This window comes from Lithobates pipiens, unplaced genomic scaffold (genome assembly GCF_037356315.1).
Source record: "Lithobates pipiens isolate NorthernLeopardFrog02 unplaced genomic scaffold, aLitPip1_a1.2 Scaffold_19, whole genome shotgun sequence".
NCBI classification, from domain to species: domain Eukaryota; kingdom Metazoa; phylum Chordata; class Amphibia; order Anura; family Ranidae; genus Lithobates; species Lithobates pipiens.
In genome coordinates, this window is record NW_027507764.1 from 71694718 (window position 1) to 71720231 (window position 25514).

At 41.0% G+C, this 25514-nt stretch overlaps 1 protein-coding gene across 1 annotated transcript in view; it reads left to right on the top strand.

Moving 5' to 3' along the window:
* LOC143996069 (uncharacterized) overlaps positions 1 to 21843 on the top strand; it is a 35972-nt gene extending 14129 nt beyond the window's left edge. Inside the window, exons 2-5 of the mRNA XM_077490888.1 lie at positions 2905 to 3016; positions 9806 to 9925; positions 16876 to 16954; positions 21084 to 21843. Of these exons, the coding sequence (XP_077347014.1) occupies positions 2905 to 3016; positions 9806 to 9925; positions 16876 to 16954; positions 21084 to 21175 (403 nt within the window). The 3' untranslated portion in view covers positions 21176 to 21843. The remainder of the gene's footprint in view (positions 1 to 2904; positions 3017 to 9805; positions 9926 to 16875; positions 16955 to 21083) is intronic.
* The last annotated feature ends 3671 nt before the right edge of the window (positions 21844 to 25514 follow it).

Sequence of the window (25514 nt, forward strand, 5' to 3'; positions counted from 1 at the left end):
AACAATATAAAAGAATATAATATGATAGAATATAATAGAATAAATATAACCATTTCCCCAAACTTGAACAGAAAGGAATATATTAGAATAGAATAGAAAATAAAAGAATAGAAAAGAATAGAATAGAAAAAAATAGAATAAAATAACATAGAATATAACCATCTTCTGAAATTCGAGTAGAATAGAAAAAAATTGAAAAAAAACAATAGAATAGAAAGAATATAACATCTTCCGAAATTTGAATTTCGCATAGAATAGATCTGAATTTGAATAGAACATAATAGAAAATAATAAAATAGAAAAACAAGGAATATAAAAGAAAAAAATAGAATAGAAATATATCTTCCAAAATGTAAAGTACGAATAAAATAAATTCAATTACGAATGGAATTTGAATTCAAATCAATTCGATTTGAATCCGAATAAACTAAACAGATTCCGAAAACGAATAAAACAAATTAAACTTAAATTTATGTAAATAATGAATCGAAATAAAATAAATGTTTTCATTCCGCACATGCCTATACATTGTCCATAAAAGAAAATGAATTAAAATCCAACAGGGAACCCAGACATAAAAGGGATAGATGTCAGAGGCCGTGACTTTAAGATTGCCGCCTTTGCGGATGATATCCTTTTGTTCTTATCAGACCCTCTGACTTCTATCCCTAACCTGTTAAAAATTCTAGACTATTTTAAATCTATCTCTAACCTTCAAATTAATTTTTCTAAGTCGAATGCACTAAACATATCCTTGCCTGAAACACTCCGATCCCAATGTATAGATAATTTCCCTTTTCGATGGAACTCTAGGAGCCTGACGTACCTAGGAATACAGCTACCAAAATCACTGACTGACCTATACTCCCTTAACTTTTTACCTCTCATACAACATTTGACAAATGATATTACAAGATGGTCTAAGGGAATCTTCTCCTGGTTTGGGAGTGCTGCCATCATAAAAATGAACGTATTGCCCAGAATTTTATACTTACTACAGACAATCCCGATTAAACTCCTCAAGACTTTTTTCACTTCTATTCGTAGACTATTTACGAAGTTTATTTGGAACTCTTTACGTCCCAGGTTAAGCCTTGAACGCCTCACAGCCCCGAAATTACAAGGTGGTGTAGGCTTACCTGACATACACAAATATTACTTAGCCAGCCATCTCACTAGGATCATTGATTGGAATGTTCACCACTGTACAAAAGATTGGGTCCAACTAGAAACGTCTCTAGACCGGATCCCTCTAACCCAAACCCCGTGGATTTAATCTAAATCTGTTCCCACAGTCTATTTAGACCATCCGATAATTGCTCCAACAATTGCAGCTTTTCACCACGCATGCACTCACTACGATATTTCCACGCCTTGTGGTCCTTTGACACCTGTTAAATTCAATCCTGATTTCCCCCCGGGCATGAATTCCTCATTTTTAACCGGATTCTGGCCTCACCCCTCTGTCCTGTCCAAATACTTTTTTGAAAACGATCAACTCCTCTCCTATCAGGCTCTCACACATAAACTCAATACTGACCAACTCTCCATATGGTCATACACTCAAATCAGACACTTCCTCACCTCTACAGCTCTGAAAGTAGAAGGTTCCAGAAAACTGACCCCATATGAAGAAATATGTACTAGTAACGAACCACAAAGACACTTAATTTCATTTTCATATAACTTGCTTTTCCCTCATAGTTCTAAGTCCAACCATTGGACCAATAAGAAATGGCACACAGACCTAAAAACTAACTTAACTGAAGAAGAATGGGAAAAAGTTTATACCATAACCCACAAGGGCTCTTTGAACGTTAGTGCCCAAGAAAATATGTACAAGTTAATATCCAGATGGTACCAAACACCGTCTATAATTACATCGATCATTCCCTGCTACCTCGCCCTTATGTTGGAGATGTAAAACTGATTTAGGCACTCTCGAACATATCTGGTGGTCTTGTCCTTCTCTTCAACTATTTTGGAAAGAAGTGCATCGCCTTACTCAAGCGATCACCACTTATTCACTTGACTTTTCCCCTGCTCAACTATTGTTACATGTTTCAAAACGATCCAAGCGGTCCTACATGGGTTCGTTAACTATGCATCTCCTCATGGCGGCAAATTTATGTATTCCTGCCAAATGGAAATCCTCAGATCCACCGTCGTTACGAGACTGGTTCCGTAGAATAAATAAAACAGCAGAATTAGAGGAACTGATCCACCAATCGAAAGATACCCCTTCAAAATATACCAACACTTGGTCCTGTTGGTTACACTTTTGCCATACTGCTGAATACAGATCAGTGATCCCTTAAATTGATAACGTGTGGTTTCTCTTCTCCCCCTTGACATGTTTTTCCCTCCCCTTTGGCCCTTTTCTTTTTTCTTTCTTTTTTTTTTTTTTTTTTTTTTTTGATATTTGGTGAAACCTGAGGATCCTTTTTCTTTTGTAAGCTGTTTAAACAAATGATTCATGTGGTAATACTTAGGACAATAACTGGCATATGTTTACTGTTTATGTTCTTTATCTTTCACACAGCGGTTTCATCCGCGATTTATATTCTTTTTCTTCTTGCATTTATGTAATGTCATATTGTGAGTTTATGAAAATTTAATAAAGATTACTCTAAAGGGAAAGGGAGAAAAAAAAAAAGGGAAAAAAAAAAAAAAAATCCAACAGGGATAGTGGGATCTCCTGATAATGGCCACATCAGACCCGGGTATGTGGTGCCGAGATCTCACCAACAGAGCCCACAAGGGATTAAAAAAAACTGTCAGATGGTTTAATTCTCCAGTATCTATCTTCCAAAAGCTGAAATATCCCTTTTGGGTGGGCTGGCTCTCTAGGGATCAAAAATCAATTTCTGATTAAAACGTCTATTTATCTTTTAAATTGTGCAGGAATTTTGGAATCTCTTGTTTTACTGTGTATACGAGTTTGGTGACCCAAATAAAGCTTTGGACATCCGTGGACAGCTGTATAAAAGAAGGAGGAGAGCGGTGCTTGTATGAGGTAAGTGGCCCATTTCCAGAAAACACTCGCCCTTAGGCAAAGCTGGCCACACACATTACAATCTGATCATACCTACAACTACAACTATGTAATGCCAGGACCCAGATGAATAAGTATAAATTTACAGTGGAATTCAAGGATAACCCTGACTGCTCCTAACACCTATGCTAGAAAGATCTGTATACTTACCTATGTTCTGCCTAGACCTGTCTGGTCACATGATCCCCTGTGTCAGCCAGCGCCTGCTGCAGGGAAGGATTTAAAGGGTTTATTTAACCACTTGAGCCCCAGGAAATTTTACCCCCTTCCTGACCAGAGCACTTTTTGCAATTCGGCACTGCGTCGCTTTAACTGACAATTGCGTGGCCATGCAATGTTGTACCGAAAACAAAATTGAAGTCCTTTTTCCCCACAAATAGAGCTTTCTTTTGGTGGTATTTGATCACCTCTGCAGTTTTTATTTTTTGTGCTATAAACAAAAAAAGAGCGACAATTTTGAAAAAAACTCAATATTTTTAACTTTTTGCTATAATAAATATCCCCCAAAAACATATAAAAAAACTATTTTTTTCCTCAGTTTAGGCCGATATGTATTCTTCTACATATTTTTTGTAAAAACAAAATGCAATAAGCGTATAACGATTGATTTGCGCAAAAGTTATAGCGTCTACAAAATAGGGGATAGTTTTATGGCATTTTTATTTTTAATTTGTTTTTTTATTAGTAATGGCGGCGATCTGCAATTTTTATTGGGACTGCGATATTATGGCAGATTACATCAGACACTTTTGACAGTATTTTGGGACCATTGTCATTTATTCAGCGATCAGTGATATAAAAATGCACTGATTACTGTGTAAATCTCACTGGCAGTGACAGGATTAACCACTAGGGGGTGATGAAGGGGTTAAGTGTGTCCTAGGGAGTGATTCTAACTGTGGGGGGGGTGGGCTTCAAGTCACATGACAGCAGTCAGTGCTTCCGATGACAAAGAGCAGTGATCTCTGCTGTGACACTAGCCAGAACAGGGAAATGCCTTGTTTACATAGGCACTTTCCCTTTCTGAGGCTCCGTGACATGATCGTTGAGAGACCGGCGGACATAGAGTCCGCTGGTCCTGTGAGCACGGTCACGCTGTACACAGCGCTGGCATGCGCCTGCTATCCCCGGCTCTTAAAGTGGACATACAGGTACGCCCATTTACCCATCGCTGCCATTGTGCCGACGTATATCGGCGTGCAGCGGTTGGCAGGTGGTTAAACATGACTGCTGCGTTGTTTTTACTGGAGATAATCCCTGCGTATGTACAAGGTGGTATCAAAAGTCACAGGGAGCAGCAACCTTTATAAATCAGTGTGCCAAAAGACATCGTCCTGTGTACATCGGGAGCAGTGCAACTGGTGCTATTCTGACCATGTGTTACCACGTCTGCTATTTCATCATGGACAGCAAGTTAGAAGAAAGGACAAACATTAAATTTTGCGTGAAACTGGGCAAATCTGCCACAGAGACGTATGACATGATTTGGCACGTTTACAGCGATGCTGCAATGAGTCTTTCGAGGTGTTTTGAGTGGCACATGCAATTGTTCTCCGATGATCATCATGTACAAGTTCCCCGAATGGTTTGGACAATTTCGGAGGTTGAGCTTGTTGAAGGTCTTCCTGATCTCTTGTCTTCCAGTGATGTTCTTCTACTCTTGAAGCATGCGTGCCACTCAAATCACCTCGAACGACTCATTGCAGTGTTGCCATTGTCATCAATGACATCATTGCTATCCATGATGAAAAAGCAGACCTGGTAACGCACGTGGTCAGAATATCATAGCTCCCAACTGTCCCTGATTTCGAGGGACTGTCCCCGATTTGGAGAAATGTCCCTCTGTCCCTCTTTCCCCCTCATTCGTCCTTCATTTTGGTCTGATCTATATAGTTGTATATAAAAATCACTTTTTTTCTTTCAAAAAGTGTTCCCCAGTGCTAAACTTGTCATCTAAATTATAAATGGCTGCATTTATACATTTCAAAAGCAAATATAAAACAATAGTAGTGGTAAAAACAAAAGCCATGTGAATTTAATTAACCTTTTTTTTTTTCGTTAATTTCCATCTCAAAATGTTGGGAGGTATGGCATAGCACCAGTTGCACAGCTCCCAGTGTACACAGGACGATGTTTTTTGGCACCCTAAAGCCCCATACACACTATCAGATTTTCTGCTGATTTTTTCCTTCAGATTTACCAAAACCATGTAGTGAAGGGCCTGCCTGATTGCATACAAATTGAAACTCCTAAGGTTTGACCTCATACTATATGGTTTTGGTAAATTTGAAGGAAAAAATCAGCAGAAAATCTGATAGTGTGTATGGGGCTTTTAGGCTACATTCACACCTGTCTTTGATCGCTTTTCCAGTGTTTTTTTGCGCATTTGTATGCAGCGTTTTTGGGCTTTGATGTTTTTTATTGGCCAATAGAGTAAACTATTATCTGTTGCATCATTTGTTGCTAGGTATTTCAGCTTTTTTTTTAGCTTTTTCATTAGCTTTTATTTCTTCTTTTATTATTATTCATTTATTATAATTTTTTTTCATTAGGGTAAGGGGTTCGAGTCCAGTTTAGGTTAGGATTAGAAATTGAGGTTAGGGTTATTTATTATTATTTCATTTATTTTTTATTTTATGTATTATTATTATTATTATTATTATTATACGAATACTAATAAATGGATAAATAAATGTCAAATAAGTACACAAATAAAAATCATAAATAAATAATAAATAAAATAAATAGACCCCCTCCATGCGCACCACACTTCGTGCATGGGCGGTGGGACTTCAACTTGAAAAATACCCTAAAACTGCATTCTCCCCGGCTGCCCCCTTGTGGTTAAACCCTACCCTAGGACATTTTTACAAACTACCTGAACCCCACGCTTGGACTAAACTTGGCATAAAAACGGTGGTCCAGGTGATCTCCACTCAGTCGCTGGTTCCATTTTCTAAATTGATCTCTGACTTCAATGCCCCGCCAAGCTATTTTTTTAGGTACCTCCAACTCTCCCACGCCTTTAGTCACCAATTCCCAAACCCCCCCATCCAGATCATTCAATCCGCCCTGGAGGACCTCCTCAGGTCCGGATGCACACATAAGCCCACCTCACGACTCTATTCCCACTTAGTATTGACCTCCCTTCCCACTTTGGAAAAACTTAGGAATAAATGGTTGCACGACATCCCGGACTTCGACAATGACGATTGGGATGACGTGTGGGACTTTCCTTTTAGATCCCTGGTCTCCCTGAGAGATCGACTAGTACAATTCAAGATGGTCCACCGTGCATATTTTACCCCACATAGGCTACACAAAATGAACCCCACCTCCCCCCCCAGCTGCTGGCGGTGTGGGGAGATACCGGGGGACTTCACCCACATTTTCTGGACCTGCCCACCCATTACCGAATACTGGAAGGAGATACTAAAGGTCATTACGCAGGTCACCACCATATCGATCCAACCCTCCATAGCAATTTGCATACTGGGCCTGATAGAGGAACTGATTCCCACTGTGGCTAACCGTACTCTGGTCGGGTTGCTTCTCTTTTACGCCCGCAAAGCCATAGCCCTTAGCTGGCGTAAGCCCACTCCTCCTCCCCTCTCTCTGTGGAAACGGCTAGTCAACGACAGCCTGCCCCTATACAAAGACTGTTATGCCAATAGGGGTTGCCCCCAAAAATATAGTAAGGTCTGGTCCAAATGGCTGGCGGATCCCTCCACGGCTTCTGACTTCCCCCCTTCATAAATCTTAAACCTGACGCCCTCACCCTATGAATAGGAATTTGTGATAGTAAATGTGCTCTCTGTTTGGTGATCGACGTTCTAGCCCCATGGCGCCATATTACCCTTGCATGTCACAGGCTGGGACCATCGTGAGATCTCGAGCTCACTGATATATTACTAGTAATTGATTGCCTCATCCTAAGTCTTTGCGGGCTCCAAAGCCCATTATTGTCATGACCAATGTGTGCTGCCTCTTTTTTTTTTTTTTTTTTTTTCTCTCTTTTTTTTCTTTTTTATTAGTTTTGGTTTTGTTAGTTGTCTTTGTGTTTTACTGTTAAATGTTACGAAACTCAATAAACAGATTTACAAAAAAAAAAAATAATAAATAAAATAAATAAATTAAATAAATGAATACTAAGTAACAATAAATAAATAATTAACCCTGAACTTTAACCCTTACCCCATAAAAAATGAAATAATAAAAAATTGCTAAACACCCTAACACAAAAATAATAATAATAATAATAATAATAATTATTATTATTATTATTAATAATGTATTTTTTTTTTGTTCGAGTTTGGTTGTTATTTTATTATTATTATTATCAAAATTAATAATAATGTATTTTATATTTTTTAAGGTTAGAGGTTAATTATTATTTATTACTGTATTATTACATATTATTATCTTATTTTACTTATATTTTATTATTATTAACTTATTTTACTTATATTTTACTTATATATGACAATTTTTTGTATTTTGTGTATTTATTTTCCATTTGTTTTGTTCATATAATATTACTATTTTATTTATAAAATTTTTAATTAGAGCAGAAATTTGTGTAAAAATGTGCAACAAAACGTGCAAATACGCACAAAAGCATGAGAACTGTGCGTTTCCATTCATTTCTGTGGGAATACAAATGCGCCAAAAATGCCCACATCTGCCCGATTCGAGCGACAAAAAAAGCTCCAGAACTTGTTTGAGCTTCTAGAGTTTTGGAGTGGAGATGTGAACCGTCTCCATAGAGAATAATTGATTTTTTCGCCTCCAGCGTTTCGGAGCTTCAGGCTTCAAGCTACAAAGGGCTGAGGTGTGAATGGGGCCTGACGTATGAAGGTTGGTGCTCCCTGTGACTGCATGCAGCCTTGTGCTGCCATCTGTTGGTGTGTTACAAAACTAGTCTTGAAACTTTTTGATACATCCTCATAGTTCTTTGTATGCACATGTAGAATTGCCTAGATTATGATAGGCATACCTCCCAACTTTTTGAGATGGGAATGAGGGACACACCCCTTGCCACACCCTCTTAAAGGAGAATTATACAAAAAAAAATATGAATGAAACCCGCAAGTGTTTTTTTTACCACTACTATTCCTTTATATTGGCTTTTAAAATTCATAAATGCAACAATTTAGAAATTGGATGAAAGGTTTAGCACTGGGAAAAACTTTTTGAAAGATTAAAAGTGCATCTTATATACAACTATATAGATCAGACCAAAATAAGGGACAAATGAGGAGGAACAGAACGACTTTGTTCCAGATATGGGACAATCCCTCGAAACCAGGGTCAGTTGGGAGCTATGGATAGTGTCTTCTAAAGTTGTACTGGAATTTCTTACTCTGATTTCACTGCACACTGTGAGCTTCTCACAATGTGCATTAGAACCAGCAGCAAGTTACACAGAGCCTGCCTCATTTCCTGGCTAGAGGACATCCAGTATCATCTAGTCTTTCCTCCACAGTGTTACTGTTTCTGGGACGCTCTTTTGACTTGTTGGATTTCAGTCCTTTCAATCACAAAGGCTGAGCATCACATAAGAGCCTTACTTAGGGCGGTCTGCATGCAAATACAGCCTGTCCAGGAAAGCCCGCTTCTCCACACTGACATCCACCCATCAAGACATTTTGATGTTTGTATAACTCCTCCCAATGTATGAGTTTGATATTTGCATAACTCCTCCCAAGAGCCAGCCCACTGCTTGCATCAGAACTGAGGGCTCTTGAGTAGAGTACTGCAAAAAGATGATGTCACATTTCTCAGACGCTAACTATCACATAGCTCTCAACTGTCACTGATTTTGAGGGACTGTCCTTGATTTGGAGCAATGTCCCTCTGTCCCTCTTTCCCCCTCATTTGTCCCTCATTTTGGTCTGATCTATATAGATGTATATAAGATTCACTTTCTATCTTTCAAAAAGTGTTTTCCAGCCCTAAACCTTCCATCTGATTTCAAAATTGCTGTATTTGTAAATTCCTAAAGCCAATATAAAGGAATAGTAGTGGTAAAAAAGCACTTGTGGGTTTAACCAATCTTTTTTTTTTTGTACAATTCTCCTTTAAGGGGGCGTGACAAGGGGTGTGTCCTATGTCTACATACTTTTGCTGGTAGGTGTCCCTCATTCCCATCTCAAAAAGTTGGGAGGTGTGCTATCAGCACCTATCCAACCGCTTGCATTGTCATTGTCTGCTTCACTGTGTAAAGAAGCACAGATACCCAGTAATGATGTCTCTGGGTCTAAAATTGACTATATAATGAAAACAGGTTTTGTTAAAAATACAAATTAGCATGTTGATGGAGTGGGGAAGTGTGTGTGAGGGGGGGGGGGGGGCAGAGAAGGCAAAATATAAGCATAATAAACTTCGGCTTTAACCTCTTAACACCAGCCGTACGCATATATGCGACCTCTTGGTGGGTGGGCCTTAACGCCAAGAGGCCGCATACATGCATCTCAGAATGTAAACAATGCTGTGCCCAGAGTGTGAATCCTGCGCGCAGTTACCAGCAGGGTAACGGAATGCACCCAATCGCTACTTGCTTTCTGATCATGTGACCACTGTGACAGCCATTCATAGTGGTGTCACATGATCAAAATGCCCATCTCTGCTTACCTCTTAAAGGGTCGGGAGGCGCCAGCACTCAGGGAGTTAAGCTAATTTGATACCCAAGATCCAGTATACAACATATTTAATATTATTTTCTCATGAAGGTCATTTTTGTTTTATTAGCTCCAGTCAGCCAATGTACATTATATTGTGGCAAAGCACAGGAACTTGATACACAATTATGTGGATGACCTGACGTTCAAGTTGAAGCCCATTGCTGCAATCCAATCCTGCAAGGTGTCGGTATGTGTCTTAAAGTCCATGGTTTGTTACAGACAACAGAAAATTTTGAAAAAAAGCTGGCTGTGAACGTAGACATTGTTGTTGTTTTTTTTTTCAGTTACAAAGATTTTAGTGTATTTGGAAAGGGTGTTATTATCTGCCCCCCCATGTAATATCAGAACTGCACAAAAGGCCCTATTTATTAAAATGTTGCTATGCCTCATACATTCTCACAGCTTTCATGAATAATTGTCATAATGTGTGTTATATATGTTTATTTCCTATGATCGTCAGCTCCATCTAGTGGCCATAATGCAACATTTTCCTTATTGAGGTATTTCAGGAAAATACTGTGCTTTTGCCAGTAGATGGAGCTCACAACTATAGGTAATAAACATATTTCACATGTAGAGCTACCCTCTTAGGGGATGCTGGATTTTGGGTCCCCCTTTGCATACACATTCAGGCACAAGGTATTTTCAGCATGCACTCCTCTGTAGACAAAAACTGGTCCAAGGGCTTTCTTTTTTTTAGTTCATTAGGAGACTCAACTTGGATGGGGAAAGTTTTGCATGGGATGCCCAGAATTGTAGTGGAATAGAACTTGAGGATATACAACAAACTATGTCCGGCTTCCATAAAGATCACAAGGCTGTGCTCCCATGAGACAAACTGTACAGACCCCTCCTCAGAGTAATGCCAAAGCACCTGTCTCCTCACTAGAGTCCCCAAGCAGAGGTATAGGATAGATGTGATGGCTTGAATGGCTCTAAGCTATCCTTTGTAGATAACTAGCTGAGTATTGCACCTGGCTGCTTCTCCTCTATAGGTTCTGGGGTATAGAATTGAAGATACTTACTCAGTCCCTTGTAAAGCTCCTGTAGCTCATGTGCTGAACAGGCCTCCTGCTGGACAGGTCTCAATGGCTCCCATGGTGACTCAGCTAAGCCTTGCTAAGGCTGAAAGGGTGCAAGGCTTCCTAAGCTTCTTTCTTTCTCTCTTCCATCTCTGGCTCCTTCTGCCCGGAGGCAGAGCCCCCCAGCACAGGGGTCCCCTCTCAGGCCACAGGACCCTGGACTCTGCTGCCACATGGCCAGGCTCCAGAATATTTAAGGGCTATCCCTCCACCTTCTGGGCCTTCCTCCCCCAGGGATTGGAAGAGACCCTATAAATATTCAGGCCTTATCTCTGCTCCTCTGCCCTCTAAGTTCCAGAACTAAGCCCTAGAAGCCAGGGGGAGGCAGCAGAGACTAAGCCCTTGGAGCTCTGCCAACAACAAATTAAAGTGGTTGTAAAGTCCGAAGGTTTTTTATCTTAATGTATTCTATGCATTAGGATAAAAAAAACGTTTGTGTTCAGCAGCCCCCTTCAGCCTCCTAATACTTGAGCCCCATCTTGATCCCGTGATGTTGCACAAGAGACTTGGCTGTCTCCCTCTAATTGGCTGAGGCAGCTGCAGAGCACCATTGGCTCCCGCTGTTGTCAATTTAAGTTAGTGAGCCAATGGGGAGAGAGAGAGGCCAGCAGCTCGGTTTGGGTGCCCCCATAGCAAGCTGCTTACTGTGGGTGCACTCGGCAGTAGAGAGGAGATAGGAGAGCCGGAGAGGGACCCGAGAAGAGGAGGATTGGGGCTGCTCTGTACAAAATGACTGCGTAGAGAAGGAAAGTATGACATGTTTGATATTTTTAATAAAAAATAAAATAAAATATAAAAGTCAAGACTTTAATATCACTTTAACCTGGTCTCCTTTGGCTACAATAGGAGTCCAACTAAATTTACCTACAGTACACAGGAGGGCGCCACACACACACAATATAGCAACTATTTGTGATGGCTGTGCAAATTCTGAGCCTTTCACATAGCAAGCTTTTTATAAATGGACTTTAGTGTACTGTATATATTATGTATTTGGAGGAGCAATGAATTATTTCTCTATAAATGATTCAGGTTTTTGATTGAGTTCTTTGCATGATTTTCATGTTAAAAAAAATGCAGTTCCTCAATATTAATACAGGATTATTATATTCACACAAGGGACTGTGTGAGAATGTACGTTTTTATTGTGCGTTTTCAAATACTTTAATGCATTGATTTAGTGTCAATCTGTGAATGTAATTTAGAATATTACATGCAATAATTGTAGAATCATCCTATGCCCTTGGAGGAAATATACTCTAAGGTAACGCTAAAAGAATGCTAAACTGCCATTGTATCAGGAAACTGTATGAGAGCATGTGGGGCTTGTCTCCTCTTTCTAAAAACGCTAGTTACTTGGCTGTCATGCTAACCCTTTGACTTCAAAGCTTTGAGTAAGTGACCCTGAAATACCTACACAGATAAGGACTTCTGCCTTATTGTAAATCTGACCCTACCTACAACACTGCTTAAGGAACTATGGCACCACAGACACAAAGGGCTCCACTGGGTGCACATTGATTGAGCCGATTCAGCACAGGGATTGAACTGTAACAGCTCCGGGTCTCATACTAACAATCAGGAGCTTTTGGACCAGCTTGCACTCACATGATCAGTGTGATTGGCTATCACAGTGACCAGCAGGGGCGGCCCTTCCATTAAGTGCTCAGGGTAGGGGGGTAAGCTGCCGATCTACCAATGGGTGGGGGGGGTTGTTTGCTAAATCCAAAAAGTAATGAAGGAACACTATCATCATTTAAATATTACAAGGAATATAACTGAATATGTAAAAAGGAAATCAAGGAACCTGATAAGAGGCATGGAGGAGCTCAGCTGGATTGGCGTAAGATTAGCTAAATTGAATTTATTCTCTCTTGAGAAGAAGAGATTAAGGGGGATATGATCAACACGTATAAATACAAAATTGGTCCATATAGTGAACTCGGTGTAAAATTATTTAATTTTTTAATTTTCCAAAATTTTCTGACAAAAAAATTACCTTCATAAAACTCACTAAGCCTCTTACTAAATACCTTGGACTGTCTACTTTTCAAAAAGTGGTCATTTGGGGGGTATTTGTACTGTCCTGGCATTTTAGGGCCTGAAGAAATCTAATAGGCAGTTAGTACATCAGGATTGATACATTTTAAAATACTGTCTATAGTTTGTAGACTCTATAACTTTCATACAAATAATGTAAATAATACTAAATAATACACCATATTGCCAAAAGTTTTGGGACACCTGCCTTTAAACACACATTCCCTTTAATGACATCCCAGTCTTAGTCTGTAGGGTTCAATATTGAATTGGCCCACCTTTTGCAGCTATAACAGCTTCAACTCTTCTGGGAAGGCTGTCCACAAGGTTTAGGAGTGTGTCTATGGGAATGTTTGACCATTCATCCAGAAGTGCATTTGTGAGGTCAGGCACTGATGTTGGACAAGAAGGCCTGACTTGCAGTCTCTGCTCTAATTCATCTCAAAGGTGTTCTATCGGGTTGAGGTCAGGACAGTCAAGTTCCTCCACCCTAAACTCGCTCATCCATGTCTTTATAGACCTTGTTTGTGCACTGGTGCGCAGTCATGTTGGAACAGGAAGGGGCTATCCCCAAATTGTTTCCACAAAGTTGGGAGCATTAAATTCTCCAAAATGTCTTGGTATACTGACACCTTAAGAGTTCCCTTCACTGGAACTAAGGGACCAAGCCCAACCCCTAAAAAACAACCCCACACCACCCCCAGAAATGTAGCAAAATACATTTTGGTCTACATTTATGAAGAAAGATTATTTATTTGCAAATTTTTATACCATAAACAAAGAAAACATTTATTTTTTAAAAATATTTGGTCATTTTCATATATAAAACAATATTTAGAAACACCTAGTGGTGAATAAATACCACCAAAAGAAAGCTCTATCTGTCTCAAAAAGTAATAAAAAATGTATTTGCGTACAGTGTTGCATGAATGAGTAATTAGCATTCTAAGGCCCCTTTCACATGATCGGTCCACCTGTTAGTTTTTCAGGCAGATCCGAGCGGACCAACCATTGACTTCTATGGCAGGCAGATATCAGCGGAGATGTGTCCACTGACACCCGCCTGCAATCCGATCCGTCAAGATCCGCTCAAATCAGATGGATGGCGAACGCATCGCCCATCCGTCTGATTTGAGAGGATCTTGAAGGTCCAGCAGATCAGATGGGATCCATTGAAATGGACAGGCTGTCCATTGTCATCCGATCTCACCATAGAGGAGAGCAGTGCTCTGACAGGTCTGACCCTGCACAGTGAGCGGAGACGGACCTGTCATCCGCTGGCTCAGCGGGGATCAATGGAACGATCCTAGCTGAGCTAGCAGAGTCCATCAAACGGATCCGCTCCATGTGAAAGGGACCTTAGTGTGACAGCTCTGAAAATTGGCCTAGGCAGGGTGAAAGTGTCTGGTATTGAAGTGGTTGAAGTCATATCTGGATCTTTTAGCAGTGGCATGCCACTTTAATTTATATTTTTGTTACAGGGGTTAGGGTCAGGATCAAAGGTTCAGGTGAATGTGTTTTAGGTAAGGTCAAAAAAAGTGGGGCAGCACAGTGGTGTAGCGGATAGCACCTTAACCAACCAGTAAGAAGGGTTTGCTGGTTTGAATCCCAACCAGGACACTACCTGCCTGGAGTTTGAATGTTCTCCCTGTGTCTGTGTGGGTTTCCTCCAGGTACTCCAGTTTCCTCCCACACTCCAAAGACATGCTGGTAGGTTAATTGGATCCTAAATTGTCCTTAGTATGTATGAATGTGAGTTAGGAACCTTAGAGTGTAAGCTCCTTGGGGGTAGGGACTGATGTGAATGTACAATGTATATGTAAAGCACTGCATAAATTAACGGTGCTATATAAGTACCTGAAATCAATAAATAATTTTGTGTCAGTGTGTTTTAGGTAAGATAAAAGAAAGCAAAATATGTACTATTGTTTCTGGGCTGTACTACAGGTACAAACAACAACTAACATACACATATGTGGTATTGCTGCGATCGTCAGGAGCAGGAAATTGGGTTGTTCTTTGGTGGTCAGTTATGGTAATGGCAAGAAATACAGACCTACATTTCAAAAAATTATGATTTAAAAAAATATTTTTTGCTAATTTCATTTTTAAAAAAATCAGGAGTTATCCATTGCCATTTACAACCAAATGAAAGCTCAATTTGTCCTCAAGAAACAAGATATAATCCACCTGGATACACAAAGTAGTTGCAATGATATGTACAGTTTTAGCAACACGTGTCAAAGCTGCAAAACTGGTTTCAGGCATTAAGATTTGTTTTACCTTTGCCATGAAGTTAACATATATAATGCAATGATCAAAAGGGTAGCTCACAGATGGTTTGCTTTTGAAGAAAAAGGGTCTGCAGAAATAGATTATGGTGATACAGAATACAGATTACATACAGTGCATTGAAAAAGTATTTATACCCCTTGACATTTTCCATATTTTCTCATTTTACAACCAAAAAACGTAAATGTATTTTATTGGGATTTTATATGATAGGCCAACACAAACTGGCACATAATTGTGAAGTGGAATGAAAATGATAAATGGTTTTCAAATTATTTTACAAATAAATATCTGAAAAGTGTGGTGTGCATTTGTATTCAGCCCCCTTTATACCTCTAACTGAAATCTAGTGGAACCAATTGCCTTCAGAAGTCACCTACTTATTAAATAGACTCCATCTGTATGTAATGAATTCTCAGTATAAATACAGCTGTTCTGTGAATCCCTCATAGATTTGTTAGAGAACCTTAGTGAACAAACAGCATCATGATGGCCAAGGAACACACCAGACAGGTCAGGGATAAAGTTATGGAGAAGTTTAAAGAAGGGTTAGGTTATGAAAAAATATCCCAAGCTTTGAACATCTCATGGAGCACTGTTCAATCCATCATCCGAAAATATTGTATGGCACAACTGAAAAACTACCAAGACATGGCCGTTCACCTAAACTGACAGTCCAGCCAAGGCCAAGGAGAGCATTAATCGGAGAAGCAGCCATGAGGCCCATGGTAACTCTGGAGGAGCTGCAGAGATCCACAGCTCAGGTGGGAGAATCTGTCCACAGGACAACTATTAGTCGTGCTCTCCACAAATCTGAGCTTTATGGGAGAGTGGCAAGAAGAAAGCCATTGTTGAAAGAAATCCATAAGAAGTCCCGTTTTCAGTTTGCGAGAAGCCATGTGGGGGACACAGCAAACATGTGGAAGAAGGTACTCTGGTCAGATGAGACCAAAATGGAACTTTTTGGGCTAAAAGCAAAACGCTGTGTGCGGTGGAAAACTAACACTGTATATCATCCTGAACTCACCATCCCCACTGTAAAACATGGTGGTGGCAGCATCATGTTGTGGGGATGGTTTTCCTCAGCAGGGACAGGGAAGCTGGTTAGAGTTGATGGGAAGATGGATGGAGCCAAATACAGGGCGATCTTAGAAGGTTCACCTTCCAGCAGGACAACGACCCTAAACATACAGCCAGAGCTACACTGGAATGGTTTTGATCAAAGCATATTCATGTGTTAGAATGGCCCATTCCAGACCTAAATCCAGTTGAGAATCTGTGGCAAGACTTGAAAGTTGCTGTTCACAGGCACTCTCCATCCAATCTGACAGAACTTGAGCTATTTTACAAAGAAGAATGGGCAATAATGTCACTCTCCTGATATGCAAATCTGGTAGAGACAAAAAGACTTGCAGTTGTAATTGCAGCAAAAAGTGGTTCTACAAAGTATTGACATTTTGAAAACCATTTATCATATTCCTTCCACTTCACAATTATGTCCCACTTTGTGTTGGTCTATCCCAATAAAATACATTTACACTTTTGGTTGTAAAAATGACATGACATGACAAAATGTGGAAAGCTTCAAGGTGTACTTTTTCAAGGCACTGTAGACGCCTATTATTCCTTGTATGAGGTTACTAATGCGATAACATTATTTATTTAAAGAATTTAGGTAAAGAATTAAAAAATACATAACAATGTTTAATGTCTAACTTTTCAGGCATTCTCTGTATCAGAACCATGGTATATTGTGCTGGACAATGGCATCAACTACTGCAACCTCCGCAACCTTGCTGAAGGTAAGATCCTTCATACCTTGAGAAGTATGAGACCATATTTATCAGGCTAGTTAGACGTTATAAACTTTTGCTCCATCTGACCTTCCTGAAGTTTTGTGTAATTTTATTCATGGGTTTTGGGTTATTTTATTATTAAACATTAAAGTTTAAAATGGATTTTCAGTCAAGTCAGGTAAAGCAAAATCTAAAAAGTTTCTATTCACTGGCTTTTTGAAGAGGACCTTTACCCAATAAAAAGCAAGCAGGTGGCAAAAGACTATTCACTGGTATTACCTATATAGGATCTCTGCAGTTGTTCTTTTCCTTATTACTGACTTAAACTAAAAGAAACATCCCAATCTTCTCTTTTAATTCATTTTCATTATAACAAAAATATTATAAACGTTATAACACATTCAGTAAAGTTGATGTACTCCTCCAAGGAGCCAACAATGATATTAGCAACAGTGATTAACATATGGTTAGATACATTTTGTCAATCTAATGTGTTCACAGCACCATGCCATCTAAGAATACTGGGAGTATCATCCTAAAAAAACAAAACAAAGATAGAACAAAGAGGAACAGAAAGAAAGCAAGGGTTTGTAAATAGTTTGATAACAGGTTATGGTCTGGACAAATAAATGATTATAAAGTTTGCTTGGTATTTAGCAGTTTACTTCAGGGATTTTTTTTTTTTTTAAATCATACCTAACTAGGTGGATGCTGCATCTGTCCCCTGCCAGCTCGAAGGCAGACAACTGAGCGATCAAACACCACTGATCGCACAGCTCTCCCTGCTGCTCTGAGCAAAGAGCCATGACTGTCAGCCACCGCTGTCTGCTCTGTCCCTCTGGCATTCACTGGAGAGCCGTGCTAGAGAGGGGAAGGAGCCATAGCTGAAGGAGCCAATGAGCAGCTATGGCCATGGCTGCCTACAATGTATGATTATTATGCGTTTTTACCATATGTGTGTATATACATTGGTATACATGTACCCTATGCCCACCTGATCTTAATTTAATATAATTTATTAAGGGGTGTGTGTGCATTTTGATGAGGGTTGCCTATTTTGGTGATTTGATCCCAGAGGGGCTCAGATTCCGACGGAATGTTTCCTATCGGACCGTTTTGTCGGATATTCCGACTGTGTGTGGTCTGCATCGGACTGTTTCCATCGGAATATCCGACGGACCAAGTTTTCCAACTTGCCAGTATAATTTTCTGACAAAATGCTTCTATTGGACATACTCCGATCATGTGTAGCCTACTCCGACGGACAAAGTGCCACGCATGCTCAGATCAAATTCCTAGACCAAAGCTATTGGCTACTAGCCTGAATGTAGTCCCGTCGTAACTAAATAACGTCATCACGTTATGTACAATCGGATTTTCCGTCAACTTAGTCCGACCGTGTGTATGCAGCATCACTTCCGGACCTCTTTCAGAATTAATTCGTCTGAATTACTCTGACGGATTTGGTTGTCGGAATCTCCGACCGTGTGTACAAGGGCTTAGAACTCCCACTTTGTGAAGGCACATAATGCCCTGTTATTCAGGTTCAGTTACAGCATTGGGATGCAATTGTCCAAAACACTGAACTAAAGGTGCTACTGGGATTGGAATCTCCGACCGTGTGTACAAGGGCTAAGAGTGGTATGTGCTCATTGCGAGGAACCTTTTTCCCTCTCTTGGTTGGCTCGCGCTAGCATTGGCCTGTATAGAGAGTGGCAGACATGTCTGCCTTCCCCTCTATCAGATAGTCTACAGCAAAATGGCGGCGGCTGACTATTATGTCTGACGTCAGTCCTGTGCGACGGTGGTTGTGCGGGAAGTGATGTCCGGTCCGCACTTCTGGTTTTCTGGATCGCAAACAATGCAACGTGCATTCCAGACATGGGTCCGGCCGTGAAGGGAGGCTAATAACGCCACTGATGTGGTAGTTACCACATCTATTGGTGGTATATAGCTCTGATAACTAGCAATCTGATGGGACAAGCTCCCGATCTCCCTAAGTAATGGTGCATGGTGCTGATAAGTAACACTTTGATTGGGTAATCCAAGATGGCTGTGAAATGATTACCCAATGACTCTGCATAATTACTTATGGGCTAAGATTCAGATCACCATGTTTGCCCATTTTTTTGACCGTTGTTGTTTGATTACTTTTGCTGCATATGTCTGGCCTGTGTTTTGACAACTCACTGCGGGTACAGATGTTTGTAAACACCATCCGCATTGTTCTATGGGTACTTATTTAATCGATTGTATAGGTGTATGTGTGTACGTTTACTTGTATAGATGTATGCATGGATGTATTTCTTAGTTGTCAATTGGGCGTTGCCCTCTTGCTGAGAACAACCCACATTTGTGGGAGGGACCCCTGAACCCCTCTGGGAGGAGCTCTATGAATGCACACTTGTGTATATATATATATAAGAAGCTGAAGGAGACAACACTGCTGGGCTCAGAGGAAGAAGGTATCTCTTTGAAATGTGTCAGCCGGCAGTGGCCCTCAAAATCTTCTCCATTACCATCTGGAGTCTGCCATCATCTGAAGGCTATTTATATTGCGGTTTTCTTTCACGTTTTTGAGTAGTTTTCAATGTACTCTTTTAATAAAATTTATAAGGATAATGCAGAAGGTTGGTGCGCCCTCTTTTTTTCCATTTCCCCATTAAAGAGACAGCCTCAGACTAATAAAGAGACAGCCCCAGACCAGCAAAGAGATGGCCCCAGACCAGCAAAGAGATAGCCCTAGACCAGTAAATAGACAGCCCCAATCCACCCCCTTTCCCTGCCACTACAGAGCGGGACTTTGGATGTAACACACACTGGAACAGTTTTCCTTGTGCTCACCTTCCTCCCTGTGCAGCTGTCGCACTATCCCAGCTGGTGTTAGGAGAGAGGCCGCCGTTGTCCTGTAGTGCAGCTATACCTCCAGCTCGGTCGGCCCGCGAGGTGTCTGTCCCCTGCAGGCACTTCCTGCATGCGCATGTTACAGGAGCTCTCCCGGCCTTCTTCTACACCTTGTAAGTTTGCTGGTGCTGGCCCTGCTTTAGGAATGCCCATATAGCGAGAGGTGAGCAGCGGCCGCGGTCTGTGTTAGCCCAGTCCAGACCACGGTCGCCACTTACCTTCCGATGTGCGGCCCAGTCATCAAGAGGCCGCTCTTCCTAGAACATGCAGCCCAGGGGCCGCGGCCCACTGGGCAAATACCCGGTGTGCCCTATGGCCAGTCTGGGATTGAGGAGGACACTTCACTTCGCTAAGTTTCCCTGAACTGTGTCTATGCAGGAGCAAGCACTGTTGGCAGAACTACCACTGGCTCTTCCACTCAAAGGAAAACAGCACACAGTCATTAGGACCCTGAGCTCAGGTCAGTACTCCCAATGTCACAGGATCTCCTAATGCCTCCTTTTAGTATCTACAAGGCACTCCACAGTGAGGGAGAGGTTAATGTTCACAATGCCACTGTACAGTCAGACGGGCACGCTTCTGCGAGCTCTCCAGACCAGGTCCTTGGATGAGGGTTCCCTTGATCAGCTTCAGAAAAATAATCTTTAAAAGTAAGCCCCCCCAGCTATGCCAAAACTGGGACCTCAATGAACAACAGCTTAAGTTGGTAGAATTAATGCGGGGGAGGGGGGGGTTTATCAACCCCCTCCAAGAAGAGTGTAATCCCTTCCACAGGAAGATAAACCTGCTGTTCTGAAGCTCAGGCTCTTTATATGCCTCCCTTGTCACCTACTGGGCACACCTCCCAGGGATTGGCAGAAGCACAAAAAAAAACTTTCAGGTCACCCATTATCTTTGCCCACCTCCTATATTTCAGAAACCTCAAGAAAGCAGGGGAGAGCAATCAGATCTGAAGCCTGTGAGATTCAAACCAGCCCAAAACAATCAATAACGGCTTCACTGATTACAGAGGAGCCAAAAAAAATAAATTTACCTAACACACCTAACTTGGAGGATGCTACATTAACATTATATCAAAATTATTATTTTGTGAACATTAAAAAAATAGCATGAAGCCATCAATATCAAAATTCTGATGAAAACAGATACGAAATTTGACTTTTATATGCTCTGATATATGGAGTGTTTCTGGTTCGTTGATGACTTTCCTAACAATCTGTTCTTGTCTTAGGTTCTGGTTTGGTCTCAGCTCCAGGATTTACAGAATTCACCAACGACTTCAAATGTACCCAGTATTCTACTGCCAACTGTACTATATACTGAAGCAATAATGTAATCTTTGTCATTGTACTGCCATCCCCTCTTTTAGCCTTGTACATATATATTATATCATATACAGTCACTAGTCTGTAAACTGCTTAAACTGCCACACATTTTAACCTTCACTCGACAAAGTCTAAGTGACATAGGTGTGCACAGCTTTTTGTATTAGGGTGTGCACCACAAATGTATCAAAACATGGACGGCGTTAGTAGGGCAGTGGGCGGTGTCAGTAGAGCAGTGGACTTAACAGTAGGGCAAAAGTTGGTGTCTGTAGGGCAGTGGATGGTGTCAGTAAGTTTTTATTTGTATTATTAACATTAAAAAAAAAAAAAACCCTGTTGGGGGGCTTTGTTGAAATATCAGCAGGGGAAATCTGCACCGCACGGGGTGATTAGGCACACCCGGCACACGCCCTGCACACACCTATGCTAAGTGAGCACCTGAACATGTCCGGAAAACCCTCCTTTATGTGCCTCACTGAATCTAGTTTCACTATGTCACTAGGGGTCAAACCATAGGGCCAAGCCCATCAACTGCCCTTCCTTTATCCTCAGTGGCCCAAACGGATACTCTCAATGGAGAGGGGATGGCAGTTGAGGGGGGTTAGCCAATAGAAACCAAGGGAAACTAGTTTAAGAAAGGCACACAGGGGTGGGGGCCTTCTCGCTTTAATCTCTGCTTTAAGTATAGGGGTCCGGGTTCAATTCTTTATCATAGCTTTATTACTATCCAGCAGCTCTCCCACTACCAAAATGAACTGCAGCAATGACAGTGGTACCTTCATTAAAAAAATACATTCAGCTGTCCCAGCATTCTAAAGCTGGTCATACACATTAGAAGGTGTTTATTATTAAAGGTGAAAAAAAAATCCAAACCATCATGGCCCTGTGTGAAAAAGTGATTGCCCCCCTTGTTAAAACATACTATAACTGTGGTTGTCCACACCTGAGTTCAATTTCTCTAGCCACACCCAGGCCTGATTATTGCCACACCTGTTCACAATCAAGGCATTACTTAAATAGGAGCTGCTTGACACAGTAAGGTCCACCAGAAGATCCTTAAAAGCTACACATCATGCCGAGACCCAAAGAAATTCAGGAACAATTGAGAAAGAAAGTAATTGAGATCTATCAGTCTGGAAAGGGTTATAAAGCCATTTCCAAAGCTTTGGGAATCCAGCGAACCACAGTGAGAGCCATTATCCACAAATGGCGAAGACATGGAACAGTGGTGAACCTTCCCAGGAGTGGCCAGCCGCCCAAAATTACCCCAAGAGCGCAGCGACGACTCATCCAAGAGGTCACAAAAGACCCCACAACAACGTCCAAGGAACTGCAGGCCTCACTTGCCTCAGTTAAGGTCAGCGATCATGCCTCCACCATCAGGAAAAGACTGGGCAAAAATGGCCTGCATGGCAGAGTTCCAAGGAGAAAACCACTGCTGAGCAAAAAGAACATCAAAGCTCGTCTCAATTTCTCCACAACACATCTTGATGATCCCCAAGACTTTTGGGACAACATTCTGTGGACCGAATGAGTGAGACAAAAGTGGAACTCTTTGGAAGGTGTGTGTCCAAGTATATCTGGCGTAGAAGGAACACTGCATTTCATAAAAAGAACATTATAACCAACAGTAAAATATGGTGGTGGTAGTGTGATGGTCTGGGGCTGTTTTGCTGCTTCAGGACCTGGAAGACTTGCCGTGATAAAAGGAACTATGAATTCTGCTGTCTACCAAGAGATCCTGAAGGAGAATGTCCGACCATCTGTTCATGTACTCAAGCTGAAATGAACTTGGGTTCTGCAGCAGGACAATGATCCTAAACACACCAGCAAGTCCACCACCGAATGGCTGAAGAAAAACAAAATGAAGACTTTGGAGTGGCCTAGCCAAAGTCCTGACCTGAATCCTATTGAGATGTTGTGGTATGACCTTAAAAAGGCCGTTCATGCTCGAAAACCCTCTAATGTAACTGAATTAGGACAATTCTGCAAAGATGAGTGGGCCAAAATTCCTCCAGGACGCTGTAAAAGCCTCATTGCACGTTATCACAAACGCTTGGTTGCAGTTGTTGCTGCTAAGGGTGGCCCAACCAGTTATTAGGTTTAGGGGGCAATCACTTTTTCACACAGGGCCATGATGGTTTGGATTTTTTTTCACCTTTAATAATAAACACCTTCATTTACAAATTGCATTTTGTGTTTACTTGTGTTGTCCTTGACTATTGTTTAAATTGGTTTGATGTTCCGAAACACTTAAGTGTGACAAACATGCAAAGGAACAGGAAATGAGGAAGGGGGCAAACACTTTTTCACACCACTGTATGTACACCCTTCTTTTACAGGTTAAGCTTTTCTAGGGAATTCTAGTTTAACAAAAGGGTCATTTGAAACTAGAAATCTCCCTATGGTTAATTTTTGTGTGACAAAAACAATCCTATAGATATATGAAGATTTTAGGTTTCTGTCCACCCAAAAAATAAATATTTCAGTTATAGGAGGTTCTGTCACTCTCTGACTTGTATAATTTATGGATAACGGGCAAGTTTCAGGAACTCTTCCATTGAGAGCCAATTTCCTCTCATTTCCTGTTATATCTTGGGGACAGTAAAGAAAGGAGAATCTCTACCCAAGGGGACACAAACATTAATATAAACCATTCCTCACTGTATCCCACACTTAAAAATGTAAAGGTTTGGCTTTAGATTTACTTTATTAATAATAATAATAATAATAATAGTAAAAACGTATAATAGATACTGTGCATATGTATAAATTGTGATTATTGGATTAAGATGCATTAATTACCGAGATGCAAAATTGGAAAATAAAGGTTGCGGCAGGGATTCATCATTTTAAACACTGAGCAGTGAATGTGTCTGTGAATACAGCAGGGGGCGCTCTATTACTGTGTCATACACCTACACTTACACAAGCTCATTTTCCTTTGCAGGATCTTAATAGAAAACTCCAGTTTCTGCCAACTGTCACTTTGTAGCCTGGCCCTGCTGCCAGCGATAGCTAACACAGAGTAATAGGCTCCACAGCAATGTGTGAAAATATTCCAGTTTCTGCATAACTGTGGCTATTTCTATGGAAAGGCATGGCAGACTCAGGCTGGGTTCACATTTTGCCCATGCAGTGCATAGGGGTAATGCATGTGTGTTAATGACTTTACTTGCATGTTGATGTGCATTGCATTAAGACAGCTATTCCTTGCTGGCAATGCATCAAAATGTCCAAAAAAATGGATATGCACCATTTCTTGCAACACAGCAAATGCATGGTTGTGTTACCAAGTATTGTTGTGCACTACAACACATGTGCATTGGAGCTGTGTTACAGTTTTCTTTTTTTACTTTACTAAAAAGATTACATTTTTTTCAACTTTATGTGCCTTAGCGCGTTTTGATACGGTGTAACCTGTCCTATTTTTGCAGCACAAGCCAATGCAGTGCATTGGTGTAAACTGAAACAATAGGACAAGAGGCCAATTGCTCTGTGTATGTGTTGGGACTGCAATGGGCACTGCTGACCAGCACAGCCAAACAGGAATGGTGTTAACAAGCCCTTAAAGCGGACCTTCGCCCTTTTTTTTAAATGTTTCTCTCCACGTTTTCCTCAACCAAAAAAAAAAAAAAAATACATTTAACTACTCCCCCCCCCCCTCACTGTATAGTAAAATGATGGTGGGTGGGATCCCCTCACGTTCTGTTCTGGGGCGACGTTATTATTATTATTATTCAGGATTTATATAGCGCCAGCAATTTACGCAGCGCTTTACGATATAAAAAGGAGACAATAAAGTTACAATACAATAAAATACAAGAGGATTAAGAGGGCCCTGCTCAGAAGAGCTTACAACCTAATAGGGTGGGGCAGGTGGTACAAAATGTTATAACTGTCGGGAATGAGCTGATGGAAGTGGTAGGAGATTAGTTTGAGATGTGATAGGCTTCCCTGAATAGATGAGTTTTCAGGGATCGCCTGAAGGTAGCAAGAGTAGGGGATAGCTGGACCAGTGGAGGTAGCGAGTTCCAGAGGATGGGAGAGGCTCTGGAGAAATCCTGGAGAAGAGCATGGGAGGAGGAGACGAGAGAGCTTGAGAGTAGGAAGTCTTGAGAAGAACGGAGGGGACGATTTGGGTGATATTTGGAGACAAGATTGGTGATGTAGCTCGGGGGCAGAGTTGTGAATGGCTTTGTATGTTGTGGTTATTATTTTGAATTTAATTCGCTGGGTGATTGGGAGCCAGTGTAGGGATTGGAGAAGAGGGTTGGCAGACACTGAGTGGTTGGTAAGGTGGATAAGTCTGGCAGCAGCATTCATGATAGACTGAA